Source organism: Phaethon aethereus (assembly GCF_964289735.1).
Source record: "Phaethon aethereus genome assembly, chromosome: 8".
Classification (NCBI taxonomy): Eukaryota; Metazoa; Chordata; class Aves; order Phaethontiformes; family Phaethontidae; genus Phaethon; species Phaethon aethereus.
The window spans coordinates 35,479,703-35,498,451 of NC_138584.1; the positions used below are offsets into that span (position 1 = coordinate 35,479,703).

Here is an 18,749-nt window from a genome sequence, read left to right on the forward strand (position 1 = left end):
CGATGCTGAAGTGGGACTACGCCTACTGAGCACGTGGTTTTGGAAAGCCCCCAGCTGCTGTCCCACGGTGCTGCCCCTTCCACCAGCACCAGCTGATCTGTTTACCTGAACGTCCTAAGCTGCTCCAGGGCGATGTCAACAGGACATCACTGCCCCGCTTCAGCGCTGACGTGCGGCCGGGGCCCGTCTGCTGTGGCTGCCGTGTTTGCTGAGCAAACGGCAGCGCCGGCGCCCGTGGTTGCCTTTGCCTGACGGCAGCACCACGACCGTGCTCCCACGTCTGCCCAGAGCCACGCAGGTAGCGTGGATCTCCTCACCCCCGGACAGGCGTGAGAGCCCAGGGAGCCCTGGAGACAGGCAGCACAAAAGGTGTCTTCCGAAACCGCTGCTAGAGGCACCCCCGTCCCAGAGCACTGCAGGGCTCCCGGCGGCGCCAGCCGCGGAACCAGGCTCCGATGCAGCCCGACAGCAGCCCCACCGGCCAGGCGGAGGGCGAGGCTCTGGCACTGCCCACGCCAGCCACGTCTGTTCTGGAAGCCGGGTAGAGGGTTTTCTCATCAATACCCGTATCGGACTTCGGCACGTGGTGGACAAAGGAGGCAAGCAAAACTGGCAGGAGCTGGGAGGCTGACATTGCAAAGAACAGCAGCGGTATCCTCGGTACCAGGGAGTGGGGCTGGGCTTGGGTGGACAGCACGGACTCGTAAGGACACGCGTACACCACGGCTGCTGCCACCCAGGAGTACCGGGCAGGAGGGTGTCTCTGTGTTTGCTGCACGCTCTATGCTTACATACGTTTTTCTGTATGTTCAAATGGCAACTGTGTTGAGTGGAACCACCGACTATTCAGTGTTGCCATCCTCATTCCCCTGCCCTGGGGCTTTCTCACTCCTCTCCTGGTATCTTCTCCCTTTCTTGTCACTATCCAACCTGTTCTGTCACCAGGAGAACTCAGTGTTTTCTTCTGCCTGAAGCATATATCAGAAGCTCATCAACTCGTCGTCTTTGCTGTTTGTCACTGGCCTCAGCATGACTCTCACACTCCCTCGTCTCCTCCGAACTGAGCCCATTGGGTGAGAAAAAGAGAAAACCCGGTCATATAAATATTTACTGAGTACAACGCTAACAGGAGTGTTGCTGTCATAACGAGTAGTGAGGTAATGACCTTTGAAAGTGAAAAGAGAATTAAAACTTTGTTATTAGTTGTCGTATGCAGATTCCACAGCTGCAGAGAGCAGTTTCTGAGGGCACAGCGTTCATCGGGTACCTGGCAACTGGAAAACTTGAGGAGGAAGAAAACAAGAACAAAACAGAAATGTTTAGTGAACTCCTGGAGTACAACCACCCCGGCAAGACTGGAGAGGGTTTCTCAAGTCTGTGCTAAAAAGTGACACAAGGGAATAAAGGGCTGGTGGAGAAGAGACTCTCCATGGCTACATTTAAACTGTGGGATTAAGGAGTGATTTCAGGCTCCGCTCACGAGATCTCGAGATTTATTTTCAAATATACCTCTTCCCTGAATTATAGTTTCCACAGAAGGGAACCAAAGCGTGGGAGCCCCAGCCAGACCTCCACGTTGCTGGTCAGGATACCGGGACTGTGGTGCCGCACAGCTCGATCACAGCCAAGAGCTGGCCAAGTTGAGCCTTGTGCTAACTCAGGTAACAACGGACAAAGCCAGAGCGGTGCAGAGGAAAGTCAAGATCCTGGCTGCTAGACACAACAGGTCTGGAAAAGCTACTCCTTGCCACATACTTCATTTCAGCTGGCTTACACAGCTCGAAGTTGAGTCCTGCAGTGTCACCAGCATATGTAGCTTGAGGAACAGCAGAACCACCATCCCTTGCTGCAAAGCACAAACGCAGTTGCTCTGGAGGCCCACCATAGCACTCTGCAGCCCAGGCACCTTGCTCTGACTGCATCCCATGCGTTGGGATCCTGGTAGAGTGATCAAGCCATTGCAATGCACAGCAGCACACCAGGAGACAGAAAGCCCTGAGCCTGTTTTTATTAGAGTGCTTGGTCTAATGATTGTAAATATTTGCACTCTTTATTTCTGCCACATAAACCAATTTCACTGCTGCCTCTCCCCATTCATGTCCGTTTTGATCTTTCTTCTTTCTGTTCGCTTTTTGCCTAATGTTTTCCATTATCCTCATTTGCACGTGCAGTCTGTAAACAATAAATAATACAGTCACTGTTTTCCTTTCTCAATAAAAGCCCCAAAAGCACCCTGCTCCCATTCCTGCAAGAGCCTTTCCGATAGTGAACAATTTTCTTCACCGAGTGTATTTGAAAACAGGAATTGTACAAAGGCACACAGCCCTGAAAGCAAAGGACCTGCTCTTCATGGGAAGTTTCACAAATTGTGAGTTGAACAGTACGCTGAAAGCAGCGAAATCACACGATGCCCAAAGAAAACTATATCCTCTAAAATTTAAGGCATGAGTAAACACGGAGTTTAACTTTGACTTTGGCTTCTCCCAGCTCACTGCAGCTCTCGGACACCGGCAGACAAGCTCATGATGATGCTGCAACAGTCACCAAAGTTTCCCAACTGCAGAGGTGGCCCTGGCGAGGCTTGCGGCACAGACGCTGTCCCGCAAGAGAAGGAGGTGCCTGCGCTCACCGAGGTTACGCGACAGTGCAAGCCCAGGCTGTGGCGTAGCACAGCGTCATCCCTCATGGCGCTCGGGAAGGGCACATCCATCTGAGAAGAGAGGCGTCGCTGGCGCGTGAGAAGGGACCCTGGGAGCGAGGCAAGCCAAGCACCTCGTCCTGGCTGGTACGACGCTCACAGGCGCTACAAGGGAAAGAAAAAACATGGGATATGGTCGAGGGGGGTGGAAACGTGAAAGCGGTTGTTGAAGCCAAGGTTCCGTGCTGCGCGGCAGCAGTAAGGCAAATGGAAGTGGTGTGGAGCGCGTGGACAGCCTCCCACCCAGCGTGATCAGCGTATCGCGGCACAGCGCGTCGTCACCACGGCTGGAGAGGTCCTCAGAAGCACGTCCTGCTCTTGTGACGTGCCCCGTCGCAGACCGCCGTCCCTCACATACCCAGGGATGCGCATGGCTTCGGCTCCCGCGATGACACACGCTACCTTCACCTCACGGAGCCGGCGCAGCACGCGCGAGAACAGCCGCAGCGGTACGGCCCAGCACAGTTAGAATACGAGTGAGATTCTCCTAAGGAAAAGCTTCGCTGCCAGCTTTCAAAGCATAGCGTGTCACGATTAGGAGAGAAGCCAAGGCTGCTTGGGGACCACAGCCCAGCAATGGCGTGGTCGGTACCGTTGCAGGTACCGGCGGCATCGTTTTGTGCAGCTGTGTGTCTTTTATGGCTGGCACTAGCAATGATGTGGCTCACGGGAGCCTCAGCAATGTTTTCTAACCCTTCTCCCACCCTGCCCTGCACCCCAGAAAGTCTTCATGTTCTAGTTTCTCTGCTCTCTTGTTTCCCGAGCATCTGAGTATCTCTGTACGATGTTATCAAGAAATGCGAGTTGGCTCCACTGGATCTTTAATGTTGGTACAGTAAAACAAGAAGCGTGGGAGTAGCTGACCGCTGGCACTGTGGGAAGGGAGAAAGCTGCTTTGGCACTGTTGGAGCAGCTCGAGGGAAACACAGTGCTGGCAAGAGCAGTTGCTTTCTGTTTTGTAGTGTCAAGAATTAAAGTATTTTAAAAACACTTATCAGAATGCTTATTTTGGGCCCTCTGAAGCTCCAGTTGAAAGGACATTTTTTTATAATGGCAGACTTCCACTGCGTTATTAAAACATTGAGATTCGTTATTTTATGTCAGTCACCAAAGATTCTTTGTGCTTGGTTATTGTGAATTCACTGCATGAATGACGGGGTCTGTTTACTTCTTATTTAAATCCTCCTCAGCCGATGGTATTGAGTGGAGCTTTGCAGACAGCAAAACGGTACCAGCACGACCTGTGCCTATTTATCTCAAAATGAGATGCACATTATGTTGTTGACATTGTCGCCGCAGGGAAGGGTGGGGGAGAACCGCTGCGATGTTGAGCCACACGTGAACTCCTCTCTGCGTCTTGCAGGCTACGTGTCAGATCCCATGAGCACCATGAGGTTTCCCTCCTGCAGCAGCAGCGGCAGCTTTGAAGAAAGCGGCTGAGAGCGTGAGCCGCCCGCCTGCGGGGAGACTCGCCAGCAGCGAAGGTTCTCGCCGTGTCAGCCTAACTCCCAGCCGTCGCGTGTTGCGCTGAAGATCCCTAAACTGAACAGCTTTATTAGTTGGTGGCAAACGTCTCTGTCCTAAGTTCCGATCTAGCACCTTCCTGTGCTGACCTGCTTGAGGGTTGGGGTTTTTGGATGGTGTGCGCCTGTTCTTTAACAAAGTGGACGTCCACAAGGACGCTGCACTTCTATCTTGAGCGTTAATAATTTGAAGACATGAAGGTAAAAATGGGTCTGTAACAGTTTCGGAGCTCCAAGCTGTTGTTACCCTGGGCCGCACGAAGGCGTGGGGCTATCAGCCCCTGCCTGACCTGCAGGCGCCAGGGAGCTGCCAGCCCCGTCCCCCCCGGGAAGAGCAGCCTGTCACTCCCCACCACCATCCAGGCCACCGTGGAGGCAAAGGTGTTCCTGCTCCCAGCTTCTGAACCAGATCGAGTTTCTTTTTTGAGTTCCCCGCAGTCCCAGACACCTCCTGTGTCTCATTTCCATCACCGTGGGCTCACGCAGGTCCCCAGCACAGCAGCCCCATGGCGGCAGCTCTTCAGAGCCCTGATCTTTCCCGCTCGCCGAGAATAAAGAGATATTTGGGTTGCCACCTTAACTGTACTCTTTCAGACATTTGTGTTTTCTTATCCACTTCCTAGTTTTGGTTTGAGTGATTGTTTTTCCCAAAGAGTGTAAGCTTTTGTTCAGGCATTTGCTTCCAAAAAGCAACACAGGTACTCCAAAACAAACTTTAGACCAGAAGGAAAACATGCAAAATATGACAATCTTGACACAGTGCAAAGCTGCGCTTTTGACTCAAAGCAAAACCGCAGCGGAGGACCATCTAGCGCGTGCTGAGCTAGATGGGTGCCACGACCAGGCTTTGCAACAGCAACTCTGATCACTGGAAATAAAAAAAAATAAAGAGGTGGGGCAGGAGAACTTGAACTCTTCTTCTAGAATTAATTACGGAGTTAATTATGCTGTTATTTTCTGGGGTGTTTTTTTAAATTAGCAAACTCTTGCTGCAAGCGATCCTGCTGTAATATTATTCCTTAACGGGATTCAAAGACAAACTCTTACTGGCCGAGTAGAAATCAGTGTTCAGAACTGCTGTGCGTTGCTTTGTGGATTTTAGTCAGGATGTTGGTTTCTGATGACCATGACCCTGCACCAAGGTCTGTGATGAGGCATCGTGCAGTGCAACACACATGAACTATATATGTGTGGTAGGTTCTGCTGACTCACATCTTAATGTATGTCATTAATTTCACAATCCTGACGCAATAAAAACAGCGAAGATTTCACTTGGCAAGGTTTACAGGTGTTCTTTCATTCATTTTGTTTCACTTTCTGAAGATTTCAATGGGGGAGAAAAGGAAAAAAAGCAGCTGTATGTCAAGTGTTGCAGATCTGCTGTCAGCCCCTGGTGCCACCCAGCAATTAACTTCTGTTCTGTTTGGCCCATGATTCTTTGTCCATGGGTTTTGGTCCATGTTTGGTCCACGCAGTCTCTTTCACACCAGCAGTCTGCTGGGCTAACACGGATGTTAGCAGAAGGGGCTGGGCTGCAGCTCACTAGAGGACTTGTCAGACCCGGTATGAAATCCCGCAGCCCCCAGAGGTACAGCTGGGAGAACCATCCCCTCGGCGCCAGCTCGGCACGCATCCCAGCCCAGCCCAGCCCAGCCCAACCCAGCCCATGCCATCCCAGCCCAGCCCAGCCCAGTCCAGCTCATCCCAGCCCAGCCCAACCCAGCCCATGCCATCCCAGCCCAGCTCATCGCAGCCCAGCCCATGCCATCCCAGCCCATCCCAGCCCAGCCCATGCCATGCCATGCCATGCCATGCCATGCCATGCCATGCCACGCCATGCCAGCCCAGCCCATCCCAGCCCAGCCCAGCCCAGCCCAGCCCATGCCACGCCACGCCATGCCATCCCAGCCCAGCCCAGCCCATGCCAGCCCAGCCCAGCCCAGTCCAGCCCAGCCCAGCCCATGTCATCCCAGCCCAGCCCAGCCCAGTCCAGCCCAGCCCAGCCCAGCCCATGCCATGCCATGCCAGCCCAGTTCAGCCCAGCTCAGCCCAGCCCAGCCCATGCCATGCCATGCCATGCCATGCCATGCCATGCCAGCCCAGCCCAGCCCAGCCCAGCCCAGCCCAGCTCATCCCAGCTCAGCCCAGCCCAGCCCAGCCCACTCTGCCCCAGCAGGAGCAGAAGAGCGGGCTGCCTCCATGCCTGGCTGCAAAGGACGGGCGGCTGTCGGCACCAGCTCCTCCGGGCCGGCGCCAGCCTCCGCGCCCTCGCTGCGGTCTGCAGGTTAACACCGAACCACCTCTTCCAGCCTCCTGAGGGAAACACATTTTTATGTTGAGTTTCAAGTGGGGGGGCTTGCAGGGCACTGCTCTGCTTCCAACTCGCTCTGACTCGCACGTCTGCCTTGTTCACAGAAGAACTCGGAAGGCTCTGACGCTCGTATTCACAAAATACTGCATTACCTCTAAATCCCACCAACACGCATCGTGGCAGCCTCTTCCTCCCTGAGACTGAGCCAGATTTTTGTGACCAGAGAGCCCTCTCAGTTTAACGCCTAAATGTTGTGAAACTGAGGAATTCGGCGCAGCAAAAAAAGAGAGCATCAGCGCGGCGTCCTGGCTGCAGACCAGCGTGTCAGGGGACTGCAGCCTGCTTTCCGCTGGAGGGGAGCTGCTGGCAGCCTGCTGTACTTCCCCGGATACTTCACAACGTTCAGAGATGAGGAGCATTTGCCCTGAGCGTGCCTCTGGAAAAGCCACAGAGAATTCTCCACCCCATCTTTGCACAGCTTTAGCAATACGTCAGTGTCACGACATGGGCAATGCTATGTCAAATCGCTCAGAGCTTTAATAAAAACGAGCAAGAAGAAGCTTCAGTCTTTCCCACGGGTCATCATGGTAACTTTTCAAAGCAACTATGAGCTTTGTTATTTTACAAATGCCTTGCCTGGCAAGAATATTTCCCTTGGTGGCTATAGAATTTGTGGGGCTTACAGCTTGAAACTGCATTAGCCAGAGAGGAGATACCGCTGCACAAGGACCCCACTAACCCTGCAGCATCCGAGCTGAGGGCAGGCACATCTGCACGACCAAATGCAAACAGACGGAATTTGCTCCGGTTAAAAACATCCTCTTTGACCATTTCCCATTTTTGGTTCCTGAAAGCAGAAGAAGAGTGTGAAACACACTGAAATTAGTATTCTGCCCACACAGATAAATCACTGGGGGGAAAAAAGGAGGTGTTCCCTGAAGAAATTCCAGTTCACTGCAAACAAACAGTTCTGACCTTGGTGCTACCAACACACACTGAACTCAGCCATTTTGTTGTCCTTCCACTGCAGGCAACCCAATTTCTGCATTGCAAACCACAACAAAGCAACATCCAGATTTCTTTGCAACCAGAGGGAATATGTGGTATTCTTTCTAGAAGTAAAAGCGACGCTGGAAACGGGCATGCTTTGAGGAAAGACGTGCAGAGCAGGCGGGAGAAGGTGCCTTTGGGATGCTGATGGAAATTCCCTCCCTGACTATCTAGTGGACCAGATGTTTCATATGGCAGAGCTACCGAAGCACAGGTAGGGAATAAGCTGAAGGAGGGAGGCGTGGACATGATTAGATCTCATTCCTTGGTTTTTGCACTGGCCAGTGTATGAGACACCAACAGGGCAGGAAGGATCAATTGTCATATCTGAAAAATCAGTTCCAGCATTAAATTTCCATTTCAACCGGAACTTTTTCTTGCAGATCCCTCTGCACTATGTTTTTTTCCCTTGCTTAATGCAATCATGCGATGACTCTTCATTAATATAGCAGCCGTACCTGAAAACCAGAAGCTAAATTGGATTAGAGAACAGAAAATAGACCAAGGAAAGTAGACTTCATTTGCATTAATACCTCTATGTACTCGCTTATACCTGAGCCGCTTGGTATGAGCTCTGAGCACTTCTTTGGAAAGTGTCAGAAGTACATGCACAAAACCAACAAAAAAGAAATCAAAAAGCTTTTGAAGGCAGAACTTTTATAGTTATAAAGCTCTTTACAAGGCCAACTGCTCGCAAATAATTTTACTAGTAATTAAAATTACTGGCTCCCTGAAGAAAACAGTGTGTTAGTTAATTGGTCTGTATAGGAGAAACATCAGGCTTAGGGGGAAAGCGTTATTAATACAAATGAAAGCTCTGAAATTTGTAGATTACTGAGTAGAACATGCTCTGAAGTTGTTTGTGGGAATGAAACTAGTTTGTGCCGCTCCCAGAGACGCCCGAGGGGCCCAGCACACCGAAATATGTACAAAGAATGAGACACTCCAAGGATTCTTACCCTGCCTTTAAGACCAGCCAGTGCCTGGTAGCTGTGGCAATACCTCCAATTGTTTAACGTATCAGTAATAGATGATCTCGATTAAAATAAACCGGTGTCCAACCGAACAAGTGCTTGCACCGCAACCAGGAGCGAGTCCAGCATCTCCGCAGCGGAGGCCGTGCCGCCCCGGCCGCGCGGCCGGGCTGTGCCCGCAGGGACCTGCCCGGGGGGCAGCCCAGGGGCCGGAGGTGTCTTCCTGCAGGGTGGCCCCGGCCACCTTCCCGGCGGCTTCAGCGAGCCCAGGGCACGGCCACCTGGGCGGCTTGGGGCTGGCGCGGCCCGCCAGGCCGGCGGGGGGTCGGTCGCACTCCATGTGTACGGCTGAGCCCGCAAGGCGCTACAGGAAACTCCCCGCCAGAGAAGGCACCTCGTAGCAGGCGCACGGCTACGGCAGATGCACGCGCCACCTGCAAGGTGCTCCCCACTGCGAACGCCCCGGGCGGCGGCGGTGGCGGTCACCGTCTTCCACCCTGCGAGCGATGCCAGAGCCTTGGCACGCCGGTCCAGGAGCTGGGCTCCGAACAATCTTGCTCATACCGTGTCCGCGGTACGCAGCTGGCGCTTCTTCCAGCTGGTGAAATGCATCTATGTGGCCCGCGCAATGTCGCGAGGTATGATTTCAGCTGCGTAAGCCAGTAATGACACGTCTGAGGCGCAATCATCAGCATCCGGTGACAAGCTACCGAGAATACCCGGCAGTTTAGGGAGTTAGAAGAATCCTTTGTGACGAGCCAAAAACGAGTTTTGCCAGGGGCAACGCTGTTAGATAGTTTGCTTTTCTCACATATGTTCAGTTCAATAATTAGTCGTCGTTTTTTTTGGTGCACATCTTGTTTTTCCCTAAGTGTCACCTACGTTTTTCCACTTTGAAGTTAATTACTAACCAGCAAAGGACAGGAGAGCAGAAATTACCACGGGTAGCATTTCCAAAGCCGTAGAATTATCTCTGAAGCCGAAACCGCAAAATTCAGCTCAATTCCGTACCTGGCTCAAGACCTCTGATCGTTTTAGAAATCGGTTGCCTTAAAGGCGCGAGACACGTGGGCAGCGTCCCAGGCGCAGACCCGGCTCACGTCACACCACGGCCACGCCGCGCCAACGAGCCGCCTGCGGCACCGCCGGCGTGCGGAAGAAGGGAGGGAAAAGGCGAGCGTGGGAGCAGGGAAACCGGCCGGCGCCTGGCGGGGGATGAGCTGCCAGGCCGAGGCGGGGGCCCTTTCCCCGCCGCGCGTCGAGCCGCGCCGGGCCCTGCCCTGTGAGTGCCGCCGTCAGAGGAAGCAGGAGAGAGAACAGGTGATCTCATCAATGTGACGAGAGCTCAGAAATTACGGAGTGTTCTTGGGAACTTTGATTTTTTTTTTTCTATCAGTATATAAAACCCGAGTACCTGACGCGTGGGGCTTTTAGAGCAATACAAGAACTTGTCTGAGGCGGCATGTTCCCAACTAAAGGACTCGTTTCCCCAGTTGTTAAACTCATACACGCAAGTGCCATTTATAAATATTTTAAGTATTTTAAATAATTAATTGCCAGCTTTCCTGTCCCTTACCAACACCACTGCGTTGTCCGCCTGGGACCGCCCTGACACCCCGGGCCTTCCGCAGCCCAGGCGCGCCTCGGGAGTCCAGCGGCCGCTTGGCGACCAGCTCCTGCCTTCTCTTCCAAAGGGCTGAAGCGGCTCTCACCAGCCGCTGCTGCTGCTGCGAACCCGACTGCCACGTAACCCTCTCCAGCACGCTCCGAGAGCCGGCTTTCCGGGGAGCAAGCTCCCACCCACACGGAAAGGACCTCCCTCCTGGCCGAGGCGTTGGGAGGGGAGGCGGGCGGCTGGCGAGAGGCTGCGCCAAGAGGCGAAGCCGCTTCAGGGACCGCCGCCAGCCCCGAGAACGACGCGGTGCGCGGGCGGCCCCCGTCGCAGCGCTGCCCGGGGCGCTCAGCCGCCCCGCCCCGCGTCGCCCTCCCAGCGCGCCGCGTCGCCCTCCCAGCGCGCCGCACGTGCCTTAGAGCAGCCGCTCGCGAGGGAGCGCCGGGGCAGGGCCGCAGCCCCGAGGGGACCTGTCCCTCGGGCCAGCAGGGCTGCTCGGGGTCGTGCGGGGCTGCAGCTCCCTTCACACGACACGGGGCCAGCGCTGCAGTGGGGACCCCACTGCTGCTGGTCTCGATTTGCAGAGCAAGACCCTTATTCCACTGTATTTTGAGATGCTCTGCAGATGGCTCCGGCACTTGCCAATGACGAAGGAACCAACCCCTTGCATTTCCATCCTGCGCTCAGTGAAGCGGCTCCATGTCCAATAAGCCAGTGTGGCTCCTGACCGGGCCAAGTACAGCCTCCGGTGTGACCCTGACCCTTCCAGGGAACCCCCGCTAAGGCGAATCCCTGCGCTCCTGCCGCTGCTCACCTCCAGCACCTGAACTGCAACGCGCGTGTATGAACCTGCATTTGTGAAAGGCGTCGGTACAGTCGTGCTCACGAACCGCAGGCGTTCGCTTTGCATGGCTATCTGCATGATACAGTTTTAGTGGCACCGATATTCAACCCAACGTTAGTCATTCAGTTCGAAAGCAGAGATAAACACTAAAGACCGGGCCCTAGCTGGCTGGCAAGGACTATTCTTACAATGAAATCATTTGCAAAAATTCAAGGAGCTACGCAGACTAGTACAGGTTTTTTTAATAGACCCAAGTAAATGTGCAGGTGTGCATGTGTATACAGAAAAAAAAAAACCTGTGGAGAAGGTCCTTAGCATGAATTTAAATTCTAACACTTCACAGACCAGATGTGTTCAGCTGTAGAGTATGTAAACACCGATTATCTACTTACTGCACTTTTTATATTGAACAACATTGAAAATATCTTGGTCCAGCGAATAAGTCACTTCTGATTTTATGGACATTCCCTGGTTAAAAGACCATTGCTGAATGGCCAAAAGCCAAATACATGCTTTTAAGCAAATATTGCGTACCTTGCACAGAATAAACATTTCAGCCGCACCACTCGGGATCACTTGATGCAATGCCTTCATTTAAACTGCTGAGAACTGTAAAGCTGTTATTAGTCTTCTTTGTCTACTTTTCACTTTCAAAGCACTTGCTGGTATCCAGACTGAAAATACGAACGCAACTGCCTTTAGCACAGGAGGGAACATGAATTACTTGATGACATTTACATTTTCTATGCCATGTGTATTGATCCTCAGTGACTTACAGCAACAACCCACTCACAGCCCTGCTCATGTCAGTTCTGTTTCCCCGTCTGTAAACACAGCTACAGTCCCCCTGCGCAGGGCTGGAGCACCCGCAGCCCACCAAGCCGCGCCTGGCACGGTCCCGGGGAGCCCCCCGAGGTGCGGCAGAGCTGCGCGGAGGCTCCGGCGGCAGAGATCGCAGCCAGCGCTGGGCCGGAGCGGCGCGACACTGGCCGCCCCTCCTGCCGCTTCAGCACAGGCTCCGTGCGCCCGGGGAGTTACTCCTGACTGACACCAGCAAAAGCAAAAGGACAGGCTTTATTCATTTACAAATACATGTTAGAATCCTTGATTTTAACAATTTTCAACGACGTTTCAAAGTCCCAAGAAAACGCTGAAGTGTGGCCAGCAACCAGCCCGGATCCCCAAGGAGAGGAGAGAGAAGCAGCCCCTGCGTGCCACGCGCCCGCGCACGCTGGAGGGCTCGCTTGCCTGTAACGTGGGGTGGAGGCAGCCCTCCAAGCTAAAAACCTCTGTTCCCCCCATGACCCCACCATTCCACATCTCTGCCGAACCCCCCAGACGCTCTCATCAGAATCAAAGCATCAATGTGTACGAGTGCCGAACGCACAGCAACGAAGACACGACCCCGGCCCACAGTGAAGAGTGCAGTTCATGAAGGCGAGTGCCACGCAGAAAAATGCAGTCAGTACAGAGACAGGGTCAAACAGGGCACTCTGGACAGACACACTTCTTGTCCTACAGAAACACGTACAGCACAGCCCCCCTCAGCCCTCCCTCCGGCCAGCCGGCAGCAGCAAGCGGTGCCTCGGGGAGCAGGGGAGGCTCAACCCATCAAATACTTCTCTGTGTTTTGGGAAGAACAAGCGTGGCAGCTGTGGAACAATCCTACTGATTATTATCTTCATCATTACGAAGGAGTGCTGCTTCCTGGGCTGGCATATACAGGCTTATTTCAGTTGTCTGCCGCACACCGAGAAGCTGCTCTATTAAGACGTGACAGATGGTTGTGGTACTCGTGGAGTAAAATAAAGGAGTGAACATCCCAACCGCACAAATCTAGAGCCGTTTGTGTGACTCTTGCAGGACACAGCGCTGGAGGAGCTGCAGAAAAGGCTTAGAGGAGAGCTTCTTCCCTGTCCTTGGGCTGTACCGAGGGCACCACAACTGCGTCTGGGTTTACAGCACCCTACGAAACAAGAAGATTAGCTTTACAGAAAGCATGCTAAAGGCTGAGCTACTGAGATACCACTGCAACAGACTCCCTACAAGCAGGAGCTAAGAGTAGCCAGAGCAGCCGAGTGCTGCCATGGACCCGGAGCGTCTGCCAGCGGGTGCTGCCGAGGCTCACCCACTGCCACCAGCGCCGGGCAGAGAAGCGGCACGCTGGGTGGTGGGAGCTCTGCATGGCACGAGGGGCGAGACGGCTGAGGGGCGGTGAGTGTTAGTGCCAGAGCAAAGATATCTGCAACAAGATTCTGGGAAAAGGAAGGAACATAGAAGCTGCCACCCATCCCTTACCCCTGTTACCAGCAGACACTTGAGGAAAGTACAAGAAATGGGACAAGTGGTGCATCCTCTGCTTCTGGCTGGGACCAGTCTGGGGACTCAAACGGGCACGGGAGGCAGCAGCCAACCCACGCAGGACTCACCTCACGGGGACCACGGCTCCTCTCGCCCACATCGGCGGCTCCCGGGGTGTCTGGGCTCTCTCCAACAGGACTGTCCTTCCTCTGCTCCCTGACCCCAGAAGCGCTCCGTGCACTCTCCGAGACACCCGCTACCTCTCCCTTTGGCGCGTTTTTGCAGAGGCCTGGCTGCTCCCCCTCGGCTTTTACTCCTGCCTGCTCTATCCCCTGCTGTGGCCCATCCTTGCTCTCCACTGTCCCTGTCCCTGGAGCTGCTGACTGTGGCTGGGTGGCCGGGCACAGCCCCTCGCCTCCCGCTGAGCCTTTCTCCCTCGGCTCCGCTCCCGCCTCCCCACGCACAGGGGTGCTCAGGGAGGTTTCTGCAATCGGCTGGTCCCCGAGGGACATCACCCCACGCGGTTCTCCATGCCGTGGGGACACGAGTCGCGCTGTGTCCCACTCCCACGCCTCCTCGCCCTGGCCCTCTGCCCCCACCGGCGCTGGAGACCTTCCCTCGCACCCCATCACTGCCTCCTGGCTCACCTGTCGCCCGCAAGCCATGGCTCCATCAGCCACCCCTTCCCTGTCCCTCCCAGTCTCCCTGGCCACCCTCCTTCCATTAGCTGAGACCCTCTCCGCTGCTGCCGCCCCCGTCCCACTCCGCCCCCCTCCCACTGCTCCCGCCACCCTCTCCTGTGCCGCCGCCCCGCCGCCCCCCACCACCCCCTGCCCGGCCGCCTCCCCCACAAGCGCCAGCTGCCCTGCCGCTCCCTCAGCCAGAGCCCCTCGCCCTGCCCGGCCTCCCACCGCCGCACCGGCCAGCACCCCTGCCTCCCTCGCCCTGCCCACACACAGCCCCCAGGCCGGCAGCCCTGCTTCACCCGCCGCCCCCTCACCAGGAGGCCTCTCCTTCCCTCTCTCTTCAGCACACTCCAGCGATCCCTCCATCCCAGCTGACAGCTCCCTGGGACCTGCTGCTCCATCCGTCACCTCTGCTCCACCTCCAGAGCCGGCTCTGGCTTTCTCTGCAGATACTCCCATCGCTCCTCCATTAGGTTTTTCTTCCGTTGCGCGCTCTGTCTCTGCTTTGCTGCCCAGAGATGGGCTTCCACTCAAAAGCGCTTCTGCTGAGCCCTCCTCCCTCTCCACTGTTGTGGTCTCCTCCAACCGAGATGACCCTTCACTTACGAGATCCCCTCCAGCATCCCCCAGTGCCTCTAATCCAGGTGTTACTTGCAACACAGGACCCTTGCCAGGCTCCACAGACTCCTCCACTGCCGCCTCTGGTCTCAGGAGAGAGCTCCCTTCTGCCTCTGACTCCTTGCCACTCCCAGATGTTGCTGCTCCTGTGGCAGCTTTCCCCACCTCCATCCACTCCTCCTCTGCTCCTTTCAGCTGGGAAAGCTCACTTGGCTTTACAAAGTCTTCTCCTCCAGGCGTTGCTTCTCCTGCACAAACATTCGTATCCCCTAAAGTTTCCAGGAGAGCTCCAGGCTCCTCCACAGCCTCCTCCCCTTCAGAAATGGTTTCCTCTACAGCCTCTTCTCCTTCAGGGCCAACTGCCCCAGCAATGCCTTCTTCTGCCAAGTTCGCATCCTCCATGGCCTCCTCTCCCTCAGACACAGCACCCACCACAGCGCCCTTCCCTGCAAAACCTCCCTCCTCCATGGCCTCCTCTGCCTCAGGCACCATCTCACCCGCCACCTTCTCCACTGGAGTCCCTGTCGCTCCCACAAATGCCTCCTCCGCAGCCTCTTCTCCCGCAGAGACCTCCGCAGCCACCTCCCCGCCCTCGGACACCGCTCTGTCTGCCTCCCTGCCTAGCAGTGCCCCTGCCGGCTCCTCTCCCGCAGGTGCCTGCTCTGCCAGCGCTGCCTCACGCTCCATCCCCTCCATCAGAACTCCCTGCTCCCCAGGTGCCACCTCTGCGCCAGACTCCATTCCCATTCCCTTCCCTGTCCCCTTTCCTTCAGGATTTTCTTCTGCCATGGTGCTCTCCTCAGCTGCAGATTCCTCCACCACAAGCTGACCCTCTGGCTGCACCACAGCCACTGTGTCTTCCTTGGGCAGAAAATCTCCCGCCCGTGCCATTTCTTCTCCTGCCTCTTCAGTGCGAGCATCTCCTCCCTCAGCAACAAAATCTTCCTTCTCAAGTGCTTGTCTCTCCCCTACCATCTGCCCTTCTCGTACCACTTGTTCTGCTGCCTTCTGCACGTCAAGTGTTCTTGTTCCTTCTGCCAAGAAAGCTCCATCTGGTGCTATTAAGAAATAATCAAAACATTAGTTTTATTGAGAACTGTGTTAGTGTTAAGGCTGTGTTACAGGGTTATTATTAAAGACGCTATCTCTCCCAAGCAATGAAGGGACATCAGCATGGTGACAAGGAGAAAACTTGCTGTGCTGCTCCTCATCACGCACCTGTGCTCTGACTATGTTTCTACTGCTGCCATTCTGGCATCTGGCATAACTAATTTAAGCAAAAACGTTGATGCACGACCAGCTTTCAAGTCTGACAGTTCTGCCTGCCCTGCCTGCTCTCCTTCCTCCCTTACCTGCCTTGCAGGGAGCTCAGGTGTGTGTATGAAATAGCTATAAGCTTGACAGCAACATTCAAAAATTCAGAAATAGGTGGTAAATTGCTCGTGTAAAATATGCACACATGAGAAGATGAATACTCAGCTGTTCATGTAAAATGGGTAATTGCTTCCATGGATTCTGTAAGTATACCAGGGGAATAATCCAGGGTTGATGCCTGGCCCCTGGGAATTTAACAGCAATGTCCTCATCGAATTTGGTGCTCCAGGATCTGTCCGTGGGCAGGCACCCCCCATCAGTTTGTGCTGCTGCACCGGTGTTTTGTACAAACGTGGCAGGTTCCTATTCTTTAGAAAATGCGAGGTTTTGTACCACTGAAAGGAGCAAGGAGCAACATCTTTCCCAAGCTACCCTTTCTCAAACTGGGCAAAGGCTTTCTTGCCCCAAATCATCTCCCACTGTTTTTGATTTGTTTTACCTTCTTACACTACTGCTGCACTCCACAGTTACTGCTTTTTGCTGCCTGCTTGGGCAACCGCCTGTGCAACCAGATCTCATCTCTGTAAGGGCAGCAGAGAAGAGTCCAGGTGACAACCAGGCCTGGAGGACAATATTTTTCTGGCAAGTCTCTGCCAGCAGAAGAGTGGAGCTTGTGTCTGGTTTCCCACAACCCTTCCACTGGCCTTCCTGCTCCCCTGCCCTTCAGAGCTGGACCCGACTCACTGACAGGCCAGGTCTGCTGCAGAGGAAAGCAGAAGGCGCACAAGCCAGCTCAAGAAGCTGCAGACAGTAAAAGAACCAGAAGGAGAACGGACAGTCTGAGAAGAGAGTTTCCAGAGAGAGAATGGAGGTTGGAGAAGGAGGGGAGAGAGCACAGTTGGTTGCTTCCTCCCACCAGACCACACATTGCCTGAACACTAGACCACACTTTAAAATTAAAAACCCTACATTTTGCAATAAAAGAAATCATGCCTTCAGGCAAGATGCATCTTGCACCAGGCTTTTGCTTATTTTTACTACTACCTTTCTGTCCCTTATATTTTAAAACTTTTCTTCTTTTATACATATATATAAATCAGTTATAAAGGTCAAAGAAGGTCATCATATCAAGGTGTCAAGAAGGTCAAAGAAAGCGTACCACCCCTGATGAGCAGGACTGGCAAACTGGTAACAACGGATGAGGAGAAGGCTGAGGTACTCAACAACTTCATTGCCTCAGTCTTCACTGGCAGTCTCTCTTCCCACACCTCTCGAGGGGATGGACCGCAAGACAGGGACCGGAGGAGCAAAGTCCCTCCCGCTGTAAAAGAAGATCAGGTTCGTGACCACCTGAGGAACCTGCACATGCACAAGCCTATGGGACCTGACGAGATGTATCCCAGAGAACTGAGGGAATTGGTAGTTGATGTAGTTGCCAAGCCACTCCCCATGATATCTGAAAAGTCCTGGCAGTCCGGTGAAGTCCCCAGTAACTGGAAAAAGGGAAACATTGCACCCGTTTATAAAAAGGGTCGAAAGGAGGACCCTGGGAACTACCGACCCATCAGCCTCACCTCTGTGCCTGGGAAGATCATGGAGCAGATCCTCCTAGAAGCTATGCCAAGGCTCATGGAGGACAGGGAGGTGATTCGAGACAGCCAGCATGGCTTCACCAAGGGCAAGTCCTGCCTGACCATCCTAGTGGCCTTCTGTGATGGAGTGACCACATCAGTGGACAAGGGAAGAGCTACAGATGTCATCTATCTGGACTTCTGTAAGGCCTTTGACACAGTCCCCCACAACATCCTTCTCTCTAAATTGTAGAGATTTTAAGGGTAGACTGTTGGGTGGGTGAGGAATTGGTTAGATGGTCACATCCAAAGGGTAGTGGTCAATGGCTCAACGTCCAGATGGAGATCGGTGATGAGCGGTGTCCCTCAGTGGTCTGTACAGGGACCAGTACTCTTTAATATCTTCATCAATGACAGAGACAGTGGGATCCAGGGTACCCTCAGCAAGTTTGCAGATGACACCAAGCTGAGTGGTGCAGCTGTCACACCTGAGAGACGTGGACAAGCTCAAGGAATGGGCCCCTCTGACCCTCATGAGGTTGCACAAGGCCAAGTGCAGGGTACTGCCCCTGGGTCGGGGCAACCCCCAGTATCAGCACAGGCTGGGGGATGAAGGGATGGAGAATAGCCCTGCTGAGAAGGACTTGGGGGTCCTGGGGGATGAAAAGCTGGACATGAGCCGACAATGTGCACTCGCAGCCCAGAAGCCAACCATATCCTGGGCTGCCCCCAAAGCCACGTGGCCAGCAGGGCGAGGGAGGGGATTCTGCCCCTCTGCCCCGCTCTGGAGCAGGCCCCTCTCAGCCCCTGCAGTGCTGCGTCCAGCTCTGGAGCCCTCGGCACAGGAGAGACATGGACCTATTGGAGCGGGGCCAGAGAAGGCCCCAGCGATGCTCCAAGGGCTGGAACAGCTCTGCTGGGAGGACAGGCTGGGAGAGCTGGGGGGGCTCAGCCTGGAGCAGAGAAGGCTCCGGGGAGGTCTTACTGCAGCTGCCAGGGCTGAGAGGGGCCTGGTATGAAAGATGGGGACGGACTTTTTAGCAGGGCCTGTAGCAATTCTGTGATAGCACAAGGGGTAATGGTTTTAAACTAAAAGAAGGCAGATTTAGACTAGATATAAGGAAGAAATTTTTCACAATGAGGGTGGTGAGACACTGGCCCAGGTTGCCCAGAGAGGTGGTCGATGCCCCATCCCTGGAAACATCCCAGGTCAGGTTGGACGGGACTCTGAGCAACCTGATCTATTT

General features: G+C 54.3%; 2 protein-coding genes across 2 annotated transcripts in view; one reads left to right on the forward strand and one right to left on the reverse strand.

Annotated features, from left to right (window-relative positions):
* LOC309407182 (serine/threonine-protein kinase TNNI3K) overlaps positions 1-4,138 on the forward strand; it is a gene marked incomplete at both ends in the record, with an annotated part of 90,685 nt that extends 86,547 nt beyond the window's left edge. The window contains one exon of the mRNA XM_082002646.1: positions 4,062-4,138. Coding sequence (XP_081858772.1) covers positions 4,062-4,138 — 77 coding nt within the window. The remainder of the gene's footprint in view (positions 1-4,061) is intronic.
* An 8,768-nt stretch (positions 4,139-12,906) lies between these two features.
* The window catches only part of ERICH3 (glutamate rich 3), a gene marked incomplete at both ends in the record, with an annotated part of 37,144 nt that continues 31,301 nt past the window's right edge, over positions 12,907-18,749 (reverse strand). The window contains 2 exons of the mRNA XM_082003094.1: positions 12,907-12,978; positions 14,606-15,675. Of these exons, the coding sequence (XP_081859220.1) occupies positions 12,907-12,978; positions 14,606-15,675 (1,142 nt within the window). The remainder of the gene's footprint in view (positions 12,979-14,605; positions 15,676-18,749) is intronic.